At 43.1% G+C, this 13,841-nt stretch overlaps 1 protein-coding gene across 1 annotated transcript; it reads right to left on the bottom strand.

Moving 5' to 3' along the window:
* Nucleotides 1-9,366: 9,366 nt before the first annotated feature.
* ATP5IF1 (ATP synthase inhibitory factor subunit 1) lies at nucleotides 9,367-12,164 on the bottom strand. The gene is made up of 3 exons (XM_025447640.3): nucleotides 11,984-12,164; nucleotides 11,801-11,889; nucleotides 9,367-9,630 (listed from the first exon to the last, which is right to left on the bottom strand). The coding sequence occupies exons 1-3, from the start codon at nucleotides 12,068-12,070 to the stop codon at nucleotides 9,486-9,488; spliced, it is 321 nt and encodes a 106-aa protein (XP_025303425.1). The 5' UTR covers nucleotides 12,071-12,164; the 3' UTR covers nucleotides 9,367-9,485.
* Nucleotides 12,165-13,841: the final 1,677 nt, after the last annotated feature.

The following is a 13,841-nucleotide window of genomic DNA, read 5'->3' on the forward strand; positions in this document are numbered from 1 at the left end:
TTTTTTTTTTGAGGAAGAAATGGCTAGATGTACAATTATATATTCAGGGACTGTGGCCAATTCATTGGCTGGATATAAGGGACTCAGAAGAAATATGATTGGAAAATTGATGATAAGAGAATTTGGGGGGCAGCCCTGGTGGCTCAGCGGTTTAGCGCTGCCTTCAGCTTGGGGTGTGATCCTGGAGACCCAGGATCGAGTCCCACGTCAGGCTCCTTGCATGGAGCCTGCTTCTCCCTCTGCCTGTGTCTCTGCCTCTCTCTCTTTCTCTCTCTCTGTCTCTCATGCATAGATAAATAAAATGTTTTTTTAAAAAAGAGAATTTGGGAAAGATGTATGTAGATTGACTTCTCTAAATGAGCAAAAAATGGGAAGATATTTGTGTCATACCTGAATGTTCACCAAAGAGTGACCTTAGCAAAGGAAATGTTAATAATCAAGTGGACAGGATGACCTATTTTGTGGATAACCAGTCAACCTTTGTCTCCAGCCACACCTGTCATCACCTCTGTGGCTCATCCACAGAGTGGCCATGGTAGCAAGAATGGAGGTTATTCTGGTCTCAGCAATATGGACTTCCACTTACCAACGCCAACCTGGCTATTGCTACTGCTGAGTACCAAGTCTGCCAGAAGTAATGACCAACACTGAGCTCCTGATATGACACCATTCCTCAAGGTAATCACCCACTGGTGGTAGGTTGGTTACATTGCACCCCTTCCATCATGAAAGAAGCAATGTTTGATGCTCACTGGAATAGGCACCCTTGTTAACAAAGTTGTTTTCCTTTTGCTAAAACCATCACCCATGGGCTTACAGAATGTATTATGCACTATTTTAATATTCCACACAGCATTGGTTCTAATTAAGGAACTCATTTTACAGCAGATGGAGTGTAGTGGTGGGCCCATGCTTATGGAGTTCACTGGTTTTACCATGTTCCCTACCATCCTGAAGCAACTAGCTTGATATGACAGTGGAATGGAGACAGTGGAGTCTTTTGAAGACTCAGTGCTGGTTGAGTGGCAATACTCTGCAGGGCTGGGGTAAGGTTCTTCCAAAAGCTGTGTATGCTCTGAGTCAGCATCTAGTATATAGTGATCTATATGTATATGTTTATCTATATCTATATCTATATCTATATCTATATCTATATAACTAGCTTCTCCCATAGCTAGGATTCACAGGTCTAGGAATCAAGGGGTGGAAATGGGAATAACACCACTCACTATATTACCGCTAGTAATCCACTAGCAAAATTTTGCTTTTTCTGTGAACTTATGCCCTACTGACCTAGAAGTCTTAGTTCCAAACAATGGTTCCATTGAGGTGGAAGGTAAGACTGCTGCCTGGCCATTTTTGACTCCTTATGCCTCTGAAGCAACAGACAAAGTGAGTTACTGAGCTGGCTAGGGTGATTGATCCTGACTACCAAGGAGAAATTGGACTACTCCTCCACAGTAGAAGTAAGGAAGAGTATGTCTGAAACACAGGATACCCTTAAGGCATCTCTTAGTGTTTATCATACCCTATGTTAAGGTTAATGGAAAACTGCAGCTCAATCCTGGCAGGACTACTAATGTCCCAGACCCTTTAGGAATGAAGGTTTGGGTCAACCTAACAAGTAAAGAACCATAACCAGCTGAGGTGCTTGTAGGCTTCCCTTTGAAGGCAAAGGGAATACAGTGGAAGAAGGCAGTTAAAAATACCAGTTATAGGGGTGCCTGGGTGATTCAGTCAGTTAAGCATCTGACTCTTGATCTCAGCTGAAGTCTTGTTCTCAGGGTCATGAGTTTGAGCCCCGCGTGGAGCCTACTTTATTTTTTTTAAAGATTTTATTTATTTATTCACGATAGACATAGAGAAAGAGAGAGAGGCAGAGACACAGGCAGAGGGAGAAGCAGGGTCCATGCAAGGAGCCCGACGCGGGACTCGATCCCATGACCCCAGGATCATGCCCTGGGCCAAAGGCAGGTGCTAAACTGCTGAGCCACCCAGGGATCCCCCGGGAGCCTACTTTAAAAAACAAAACAAAACAGCTACAGCCATATGACTAGTTACAGAAATGAGGACTATAATTGATATGAGTATTTCCTCCTTATTTTGTTATGAATATACATACAGATACATACACACATACATATATATGTAGCAAATATCTATATTTGTGGTAAATATCTATATATGTAGCAAATTATACATATACTCTTTTACAACTGCCAGACAGAACAGAGGATGGGTCTGCAGACAGATCTTGTTTCCAGAATATATAAAGAATTCTTAAAACTCAATGACCATGGGTACCTAGGTGGCTCAGTTGCTTAAGTGTCTGACTTTAGCTCAGGTCATGATCTCAGGGTCCTGGGATCAAGCCCCATGTTGGGGCTTGTGCTCAGTGGTGAGTCTGCTTGTCCCTCTTCCTCTCCCTACTACTTGTGCTCTTTCTCGCCATCAGATATATAAAATCTTAAAAAAAATACAACTCAGCAACCAAAAGACAAACAATACAATTCAAAATAAGTAAAGGAGTTGAATAGACATTTTTTTAAAAAAAGATTTTATTTAGGGATGCCTGGGTGGCTCAGCAGTTAAAGCATCTACCTTCAGCTCAGGGCGTGATCCTGGGGTACTAGGATCGAGTCCCACATCAGACTCCCTGCATGGACCCTGCTACTCCCTCTGCCTGTGTGCCCCCCTCTCTCTGTGTGTCTCTCATGAATTAATAAATAAAATCTTAAAAAAATAAATAGAAATTAAAATATTTTATTTATTTACTTATCCATTTATTCTAGAGAGAGCAAGCACATGTGTGTGGGGAGGGGCAAAGGGAGAGGAAGAGAGAAAGAATCTTGAGCAGACTTCCTGCTGAGCACAGAGCCCCATATGGGGCTCAGTCTCATGACACTGAGATCATGACCTGAGCTAAAACCAAGAGTCAGATGCCTAATTGACTGAGCCACCCAGGAGCCCCTTGAATAGATATCTCTTAAAAGAAGGTATACAAAGGCCAACAGGCACACAAAAAGATGCTCCATAACATTAGCCATCAGGGAAATGCTAATCAAAACCATAACATAATACTATTTTATGACCACCAGACAGCTAGAATCAAATGGTCAGAATTAACAAATGTTGGTGAGGATACAGGGAAATTGGAACTCATATATTGCTGATGGGAACACAAAATGCTGCAGCTGCTGTGGGAAAAGTTTGGGAATTCTCCAGTAAGTTAAACATGGAATTGCCATGTGACTCAGCAACTGTGCTCCTAGGTATGTATCCAGAACTGAAGGCAGGTGTCCAAACAAGTATCACTACATGAATGTTTTTAGCAGCACTATTTATAATAGCAAAAAATGGAAACAAGCCAAATGCCCATAAACTGTTGAATGAATAACCAAGTGGTACTCCATACAATGGAATATTACTCTGCCATAAAAATATGAATGAAGCACTGTACAATGCTACATGGATGAACCTTGCAAACATTAAGTGAAAGAAGCCATATTCCAAAGGTCACCTATCCTATAATCGCATTTATTTATTTATTTTAAAAGATTTTATTTATTTATTCATGAGAGACACACCCACACAGAGGCAGATACACAGGCAGAAGGAGAAGCAGGCTCCATGCAGAGAGCCCGATGCGGGACTCGATCCTGGGTCTCCAGGATCACGCCCTGGCCTCAAGGCTCTAAACCACTGAGCCACCCGGGCTGCCAGCTGTAATCACATTTATATGAAATATTCAGAATAGGCAAATCTTTAGAGATAAAAAGCAGACTAGTAGTTAGGTGGAGGGGGGAATGAAGAGCGACTGCTTAATGGGTTTGGAATTTTTGAGATGATTAAAATGTCTCAGATGACTAGAGGTAATATTTGCATATCATTGTGAATATACGAAATGCCTGAATTTTACACTTTATATGGTTAACAATTAATTTTATGTGAAGTTTATGTGAGTTTTACCTCAATTAAAAAGTGGTAAGCAAAAAGGAATTTGTGGGGTCTGCTACTTGTGAGGTTGTGCCAGGTTGCATGACACCAAGTAAAACAGTGGCATGTGTGTCCCCATGCTTCTTTGTTTCTTTGCTTGCTTGAAAGCTTTTTGTTCATTTTTGTGCTTGAAGTTAAGAGTTCTCAATGTGCAGTACAAGTAGTTTAGGTGTTTTCTGCTGTAATAAAGGGCTGTAGCTAAAAAGGATAGGGAAAGGAGGAAGAGAGAGAGGGAGAGGATGGAAAGAAGGAAGGAAGGAGGAAGGTGAGGAGTAAGACATAATGAGTAAGCTTGTCAGTGGTCAACCCAGCCCTTAGAAGATTGGCAGAAACTAGCACACTACCTCCTCCTCCTCCCCATCATTCCCTCCATCCTCCAGATGAACAGGGTGAACTATTGTCAATTCCCAGTAACTTGTGGTATCCCTCAATGCCAACTTCTTCAAATGCTGTCACTCAGCCTTGGATGTCACTCCATCCCTTTTACCTGGCCTGTTATACCTCTCCCATCATGAGGTCCCTTTGAGTCCCAGGTCTGGGTGGAATGCTGGTCCAGTGTCCTTCTTACAGCACTCTGCACTCACTCCCATTAGAATACTTCCCACATTGCTTAACCACTTGTTTTTCACAATAGGTTGTGGGTTCTGTAAAGACAGGAGCTGGCGGGGGGGGGGGGTGGGGGGGGGTGGGGGGGGGGTGGAGCACCTGGCTGGCTCAGTGGGTAGAGCATGTGGCTCTTGATCTCTGGGTCATGAGTTTGAGTTGTATGTTGGGCATACAGCTAATTGAAAAAAAAAAAAAAAAAGACAGGAGCTGTCATTATTTTGTAGTTGTATTTCCAGTGCATACCAAGTACCCAGCATGTAGTAGTTAAATATAATTTTTAATTAACACATTTTTAAAATCTGAAAATGGAGTATGTGGAATATACAGTAATGCATATTCAAGAATAGTGGAATGAGGGACGCCTGGGTGGCTCAGCAGTTGAGCATCTGCCTTTGGTTCAGGGTGTGATCCTGGAGTCCTGGGATCAAGTCCCGCATTGGGCTCCCTGCATGGAGCCTGCTTCTCTCTCTGCCTTGTGTCTCTGCCTCTCTCTGTATGTCTCTCATGAATAAATAAATAAAAATCTTTAAAAAAATTATAGTGGAATGACCTAAGGTCCTCCTTGTGGAAATTAAATAAAAGATGTCTCTTTCAGAGTAGATGCCACCCTTAAACTGAGTACACTGCTTGATGAGCAGGGCGTGAGCGGAATTTTAGTTCTCCTTGGCTCCTTTAGTGAGGTGTCCTTATCCAGTGAACAACTTGCCCAACCATATCAACAGATCTGCAGGGATCCTTTATACCAATGGTTCACAACTCTGACCACATACTGGAAAAAGGGGTAGCTTTTTGAAAATACTCAAGCTCATACCCTAACCTCAGAGATTTGGATTTATTGGTCCTGAGGATTTGGCTTACTTTTAAAGCTCTCAGGTATTTTGAGGTGCTGCCTGGGTTGGGAATTACAACTTTGGACTCACTGATGTGAAAATCTCAAACTAGACTCTACGGCAAATGTGTGTTTGCACCATACAGGCATGCACTGACATACTGATAGGGTTCATGATGCAGCCAAAATGCTAATGCCAATGCCAACACCAACCGCTGGCACTTCTATATTTACACTCAGGAGTCTTCACCTTTACCGCTCATTCCCAGATGTCCAGGCATGCCCCCAACTTGTTCAACATTTTGAGTTGAGAACTAATAATGGGCAGCTGAACCACTACACTGAGATTGCAACTTAAGTTTGTGGGAACAGAGCTTTTTTTTTTTTTTTTTTTTTTTTTTTAAGATTTTAAAATTTATTTGAGAGAGCAAACAAGCTGGGGGGAGGGGCAGAGAAAGAAGTAGACTCCTCACTGAGCAAGGACCCTAATGTGGGGCTCAATCCCAGGACCCTGAGATCATGACCTGAGCCAAAGGCAGGTGCTTAACTGACTGAGCCACCCAGGTGCCCCTGTGGAAGCAGCAGCTTTGAAGAAAAGTTCTTGCTCAGGAGAAGCCTGGTTGTGTGACCTTGAGAAACTTCACAATCCCGTTTCAGTTACTTTGCTTATACAATTAAACTAATGGTATGGATCCATTTGCCAGAAATCACACAAGATTTAATGAGCAAGTAATTGCCACATGATTATAAATATAAATTGTGCAATTGTTAGATAACTTCATTGTATAAAATTCTACAGAAATCTTAAAAAAAAAAAAAAAAAGCACTCCAACGATTCTGACACAGATGGTTAGGACGCTGCTTCAACAGATCTGCTCTTGCAGTTCTCAGGCTTCTCTGGTCCCTGCCTATCCTGAGTTTTATTTGTTCATGTTTTCTTGAGATTCTGAGACAATAGCCTCTGTTCTTTCAAAAATGGTCTTTTTCTCCTCCTTTAAGCCAGACTGTGTTGGTTGTCTGTTATCTGTAAACAAAAAGGATTATATTCGAGGGAATGCTATGCTCTAAAATGTTAATGTTTTGTACAAGAATAACCTCAACATATCTTTATTTTTATCCTGAAATGGCATTCATATGAAGAAGTATGTTAGAGACATGTATTCTTATATTTATTTATTTATTTATTTTTTTTTAAATATTTTTTCTTTATTTATTTATGATAGTCACAGAGAGAGAGAGAGAGGCAGAGACACAGGCAGAGAGAGAAGCAGGCTCCACGCACTGGGAGCCCGACGTGGGATTCGATCCCGGATCTCCAGGATCGCGCCCTGGGCCAAAGGCAGGCGCCAAACCGCTGCGCCACCCAGGGATCCCGTATTCTTATATTTAAAATTTTGCCTTTGTTCTATGCCCAAGAATGCCAGCAAATGCCATGAGAAACTGCTTGTACAGTAGTCCTCAAGCGTCAGAGGACATTAGAATCACTTGGGGAAGCTTGTTAAACAGGTTTTTTGGTCCAACCCTCAGTTTTAGCAGTTCTGTGATGGGACTTGAGAACTTGCATTTTTTTTTAAAGATTTTATTTATTTATTCATGAGAGACACAGAATGAGAGAGAGAGAGAGGCAGAGACACAGGCAGAGGGAGAAGCAGGCTCCCCGCAAAGAGCCTGGGATCATGCCCTGAGCCAAAGGCAGATGCTCATCCACTGAGCCACTCAGGAATCCCGAGAACTTGCATTTCTAACAAGTTCCCAGGTGATGCTGATGCTGCTGGCTTGTGGGCACTTTAAGAACCCCTGCTGTAGTATTTTCCAAATTCTAAGAAACATCTGGGGTGCTTTTGCAGAATCTTATGACCTGTGCTATGTGTCTGTGGTTACTGATTCATACCACATAAATTATCTTATGATTTTAACAAAGATATATTTAAACAAATATACTTAAAAGGTATTTTAAAATGTATTTTTAAAAAATATTTTATTTATTTTTTCATGAGAGACACACACAGAGAGAGGCGGAGACACAGGCAGAGGGAGAAGCAGGCTCCATGCAGGGAGCCCGACGTGGGACTAGATCCCGGGTCTCCAGGATCACGCTCTGGGCTGCAGGCGGCGCTAAACCACTGCGCCACTGGGGCTGCCCTTAAAATGTATTTTTAAACAGTATTTATATCTTGCTTTTATTATAGCATTTTAGAAAAATTAACCATGGGTACATCACAACAAAAATACCACAACAAAGATATATTTAAACAAATATACTTAAAAGGTATTTTAAAATGTATTTTTAAACAGTATTTATATCTCGTTTTTATTATAGCATGATAGAAAAATTAACCATGGGTACGTCACAACAAAAAGACCACGAGTTACCACTTTCATAAAGTTCAGGTAGTCTTAAATTAAGCTGCTCCAAAAATTATTCATTTTGTTTAAGAATTCAAGCTTACTCTTCATCTTCAAAGTTTCAACTTTTTGCTTACTTTATTTGATCATCATTAGACTGATTTAGATCTCAAGGGCAGATGGTATACTCAGGAACATAACTCCTAACAAGGTAATTACTGATTAGAAGTCATGAAAACACTGTCTACAAACTTAAGGGATTTTGTAAGCCTTTTAGTAGGCTCTGGGGGAGAGGCTCACAAAAACGTAAAATGGAAGATGTTACTTGTCCAACTAATTTTTAGCTTTTCAAATTTTGTACTGTTGTAAGGTTAAAAAAAAAAGGTATGTGACTTACGATCATTTTTTTGCACTACATCTTTGAGGTAACTTTATTTCTGGCCACTTGAATCTCAGCATTCATATCTCAGGAGTGTCTATTAACTTTCCACTAGGAGCATCATGGGCATGTGTTTTGGAAACAGACATCTAGTGTCTTGTCTGCAGGAGCAAGGTCAGTGACTTGTCCGAACTTTTATCATTCAACGGCCCTAAAGACCTTTTTGTAATTGTTTCTCGCAACAAAGGACTCATCACAATTCTAGGGCAAATGATCTATTTAACTGGTAAATTGAAACTGTCTTGCTTTTGGCCCAAAATGTCACTCTTTTTTTTTTTTTTTTCATCTGGAGTAATTACACTACTAGTTTGTATAAATTTAAACGAGACTTACAGTCAAATTTGAATCAAGAGCACACTCAGCAAAATATAATCTAAGAAATAATTTTTTTAAGAAATAATTCTGATTGTTATTAATAAACTTGGAAATCTCAACTCCACAATACTGGGTGACTGACTGTAGGCAAAACCTAAGTTTCTAATTCTAGTTCTTTCAATTTGCACAAGGCTAATTAGAACAAAGATAACTAGCTCATATGAAGAGCTCTATACCCAACCCTGGGATGAAGAGTAACTTGGTCTACTGAGCCAGCCAGGTACCCCTTTCTAATCACTTTATAAATGCAAAATGGACTGATGGTGCCTTGAATTGTATCCTTTTAAGCAATCATCATTCTTGTTTTCCAGGCTGCTCTTGACTTTTTGTCTTGGATTAGGGTTTATTTTTCAAGCTTTCTCTGAACACCTCTTAGTATCACACAGAGAAAGGGGCCTTTCCTTGTGTCATAGCCCCCTTCCCCTGTAAATTGCATAGCATTCATCACACTGTGCTCTTTGAGCTCCCTATTGCAGGTACCCTGATTTATTTTTTTGTAAACATTTATTTGAGAGAGAGAAAGAGAGTGAGTGCAAGCAGGTACAAGAGCAGGAGGGCAGAGGGAGAGGGAGAATCTCAAGCAGACTTGGCCCTGAGCGTGGAGCTTGAAGTAGGGCTTGATCCCATGACCCTGAGATCATGACCTGAGCCCAAATCAAGTGCTAGAAGCTTAACCAAGTAACCCACCCAGGTGACCCTATCTGACTCATTTTAGAAGTCCAGTAGTATGTCCCCCTACCCATCTCCAGATAGTGGAAGAAGGCATTAGACACAATTCACTGACGACAATTTATTATAATCTGTTAGCAGCACACAGACAGATAATAAAACCAGAACTATGTTTCCATAGAAGTGGGTGATGATATGTAGCCATTCTATGGGAACTGTGTGCATTTAATCATCATCAGATTTTAGATTTTTGATTTTCTTCTTGTGCCGCTCAATTTCTTTCTGCAGACGCTCAATCTCCTTTATATGATGACTGATCTCATCTTCATGGTGTTTCTTCAAGGCTGCCAGTTGTTCTCTAGTGCGTGCTCTACAAGGATACAGTGGTTCTGCATTTAATCCCAATGCCTCACCCCACAGAGATCTCTAAGCATAACCGGTAATACCTAAGGCAAAGAACAGGAGTTCCAGTCCCATTGGAGTTTGGCTGGCCACATCCTCTTCTACCCCCTCAAGCCCCACCAGTGAAAGAATACTCCATCTTGAGATATATCCTTCTTAAGGATATAACCAAATGATTCCATTTTCCTGGTGCTAGTGCCTGAAATTCCATTATTTTTTAAAATGATTTTACTTATTTATTCATGAGAGACACACAGAGGGGGGGGGCAGACACAGACAGAGGGAGAAGCAGGCCCCCCCACAAAGAGCCCAGCATGGGACTCCATTCTGGATCCTGGGATCACGCCCTGAGCTGAAGGTAGGTGCTCAACTGCTGAGCCACCCCGGCGTCCCTGAAATTCCATTATTTAGGAGTTATTCCTTTCAGGTTTCTCTTTAGAAAAGTCCAGAGAGGTGTGACATTAATTCTTCAATACCTTAGGATAGGAACCCCCCAGGGATAAGAATCCCTTTTTTGGGGGGAAAAAAGAAAAAAAGAGTAAAAGGAGGGAAGGATGGACAAATGGGTATAAAGGACAAATACCCATATCCTATCTCAATTTATCTAGGGCCTTCTCTGCCTGGGGAAATGCATGGCTCACTGTAAAGGCCAAAATGAATAGGAAGAAAAGTACCTGGCAGTCTGATTTAGGTCTCAAGAAGGGACATTCAAATGGTGGTTTGGGCACATTTGGGCCTCAGTTTTCCTTATCTGTAAAATGTTGATGCCCAATTAGATGGTCTCTTAGAGTTGTGCCTTGGCTCTCCGGTATGGCAGGTGCCATAGTGATAAAATTCTTAAGAGTAAGCAATAAAGGGCAGAAGTTAAAAGCTAGACCAAAGGAGAAGCAGAAGCGAGATTAGTTCCATGCTGCTCCCCACTGTGGACAGAAGTCAGTAAATGATAACTTAGGGCTAGAAAGAGTCCCTAGCCCCAGCCTGCTCTGTACTCTTATGCAGGAGAGAAATCTATCCAGCCCAGGAGCTGGGTTGGGCTGCACTGTGCAGGGCAGGGCAGAGCAAAAGTCTCCAAGAAGTGGGAGAGAAGGGTTCCAACCAGGAGCTGCAGCTATCAGCTCTTATGACCCACTCACTCCGGCAGAATTGAAGACAGGTGGGCTCTAGAAATGGCTGACAGTCTGTAAAGCCAGGGAATCCATTCATGTGGAGGAGAAAACAAAGTGTACAGGGATTATGGCGGGTGAGGGCCGAGGTAATCAGGCTCAGGAGTCCTGCCAATAGTGGGCAGTGGGATCTAGACACTCTCAGAAGAACCTGGAAGCATCTGGAAGCCATTTGGCAACACGGGGGAGAACTCCATGGGTGGGCATGGTAAATGATTCAGGAAAAGTCGAGCATGGTTTGAGAGTTCTGGAAACCCGGGGGTGGAAATGGCTTCGGTTTGGGGACCCTGAACTGTTGTGCAGGGTACTGGGAGTGCCCTACAGGTGGCAACAGTCAGGACCTCAAGCGTTGAGTGTAATGGGTTCGGCTTGCTAGTTCTATTGGGGGATGGGTGGTGCCCCAAGGCCCAGGGAAGTAAGGGTAGGGCTATTGGAAGTTTGCTTTTTCTTTCTTTCTTTCTTTTTTTCTTTTTTCTTTTTTTAGATTTATTTATCTATATATGAGGGGCGCCTGGGTGGCTCAGTGAGTTAAGTGCGTATCCCTTCGGCTCAGGTCATGATCCCAGGGTCCTGGGATCGAGCCTCACATCTGGGCTCTCTGCTCACTGGGGTGCCTGCTTCCTCCCTCTCCTTCTGCAGCCACCCCTGCTTGTGCTCTCCCTGTCTCTCTCTCTTTGTGAAATAAATCAATTTAGGAGAATCTTAAAAAAAAAAAAGATTTATCTATTCGAGAGAGAAAGAGTGGAGCGGCAGTGGGGAGGCGCTGAGGGAGGGGGAGAGAGGAAATCCCAGCAAACTCCCCTCCCAGCTCGGTCCCACCGCCCGCGATCACCACCACCACAGCGGAAGCCGAGAGTCAGCTGCTCAGCCCACTGAGCCGCCCAGGTGCCCGGGAGGGCTGTAAGTTAGAGAAGGATAGGAGGGCCCTGAGGGCCTGAGAGCCTCGGACTGGACGCGGGGCTCCGTGGACCTCACCGGAAGTATCGTTCCTCTTCAGCTTGCTCTCTCTTTCCGAAGGCCCCACCTGCCTCCCGGATCGAGCCCGCGGAGCCCGGGTCCTCTGACTGCGGAGAGAGATGGGAACATCCGTCAAGGTGCGAAAGGGCGAAGGGGGATACGCGCTCAGGGCTGGGGCAACGGACGCTACAGCCGGCGTACCCGTTCGGAGCCGAAGCCTCGGGTTTGCAGGGCCCTAACACCCCACATGCCCAGCCACACCCGCGAGGACACCGCCGAGACAGCCATAGTCGGAGCAGCCCTTCGCAGTCACCCGGGCGTGCAGCTTCTCCGCAGGCGCTAACGACGCTGGGAAGCCCCGGCAGCCAATCGTTTCAGTGGAGAGGCGGGAGGAGCCCAGGAGTAGCGAATGATGAGGCGGAGGAGGCGGGGCTCCTGCAGCTCGCAGCGAATCCTGAGCGAGAGGCGGGCCTACTCTTAGCCAATCCCTAGCAAGGGCTTTGGGGCGAAAGGCCTGGAGAATAATAATGGAGGAGGGACACTGTCTGAAGTCCCAAGTCTGGACTCTTGAACTCAACAGATTCCACTCCATACCACAATTCCAGTCCCGAAGTTCTTATTAAACACCCGAAGGAAGCCTTCCCTTTCCTGGACTGCTAGCATCAATAAGATGGCCAATGTAGGGGTGGTGGGGGCCTATGTCCAGGATAATCCCATTTAGAGTTCTGGGGAAATTTTTTTTTTTTTAATATGGGTATGTGTATGTAGTCTCTTAAGAGGTGCCAGTGTTCTTTTGTTGCATTGACATGTCACTCAAGTCAAAGCTTAAAAGTCACCTTATCAGAAGTCTTGCCAGACCTCCTTAGTCATGCTCTTATAGCTACGTTTTGTTCTTTTTTCTCTCTTTGTACTTTTCACCATTTGAAGTTATCAGAGCCTTGGTCAAACAGGCACTGAATTAATATTTGTAAAATGCATTAACATGTAATCGGACGGGCTTGATAACTGGACTTTTGGCAATGTGATGTATTGAAGTAGAAAAGGCCATAAGTAGGATTCTGGGGCAGGCTTTGTTGTGACCTTCCTTCTGCTAACAGGTGTGAACAGGACCATAGTTGTTTATAGCCTTTTCCTAAGTCATTTTCTCTCTGGGCCCAGTTTTTCCTCCTTTAGATGAGAGACTTGCACCAGATTATCTTATATCTTATGATTATAAAAATATTTGCTTTCTATGAAATTGTAGAACTGTTTTTATTGATATTTTTTGGTTGGAAAAATACCAGCCTTAGTTTGTATGACTTAAATGAGAGGAAATGCATGCAGGGCACATTTTCAAAAGTTCATGGCAGAAAGCTTGGAAAAATACAAAAGCAGAAGGATAGAAATAATAATCACTTAGAAGCCCACTACTAGTGGTAATAATTTCCTGTGTTTCTAGACAGTATATAAGTGCCATTCTAGTTTCAGAAACTCTGTTTTTAGTTTTCAGGTATTGCTGTTTCTTGATTATCTCCTAGGCTGGGCATTCAATGGAGGGTCTTGCTGAGTTTGTGCAAAGGATTGTATAGGCACTAGGATGGCTGTAATTTTAAAAAATGGAAAATAACAAGTGTTGGTGAGGATGTGGAGAAACCGTTACCCCTGTACATCGCTGGTGGGAATGTAAAATGGTTCAGCTACTGTGGAAAATAGTTTGGCAGGTGCTTAAAAAGTTAAATACAGAATTATCATAAGAGTCAGCACTTTCATTTGTAGATATGTACCCCCCCAAACTGAAAACTGGTACTCAAATACATGTACAGACATTTTCATAGCAGCATCATTTCACAATAGCTAGAAGATGGAAACAATCTAAATGTTTATCAATTAAAAATTTTTTAAAAATATTTTATTTATTTATCCACAAGAGAGACACAGAGAGAGGCAGAGACATAGGCAGAGGGAGGAGAAGCAGGCTCCGTGCAGGGAGCGGGATGTGGGACTCTATCCGGGGACTCCAGGATCACACCCTGAGCTTGAAGGCAGACGCTTAACCGCTGAGCCAGCCAGGCGTCCCTCA

This window comes from Canis lupus, chromosome 2 (genome assembly GCF_003254725.2).
Source record: "Canis lupus dingo isolate Sandy chromosome 2, ASM325472v2, whole genome shotgun sequence".
NCBI classification, from domain to species: Eukaryota; Metazoa; Chordata; class Mammalia; order Carnivora; family Canidae; genus Canis; species Canis lupus.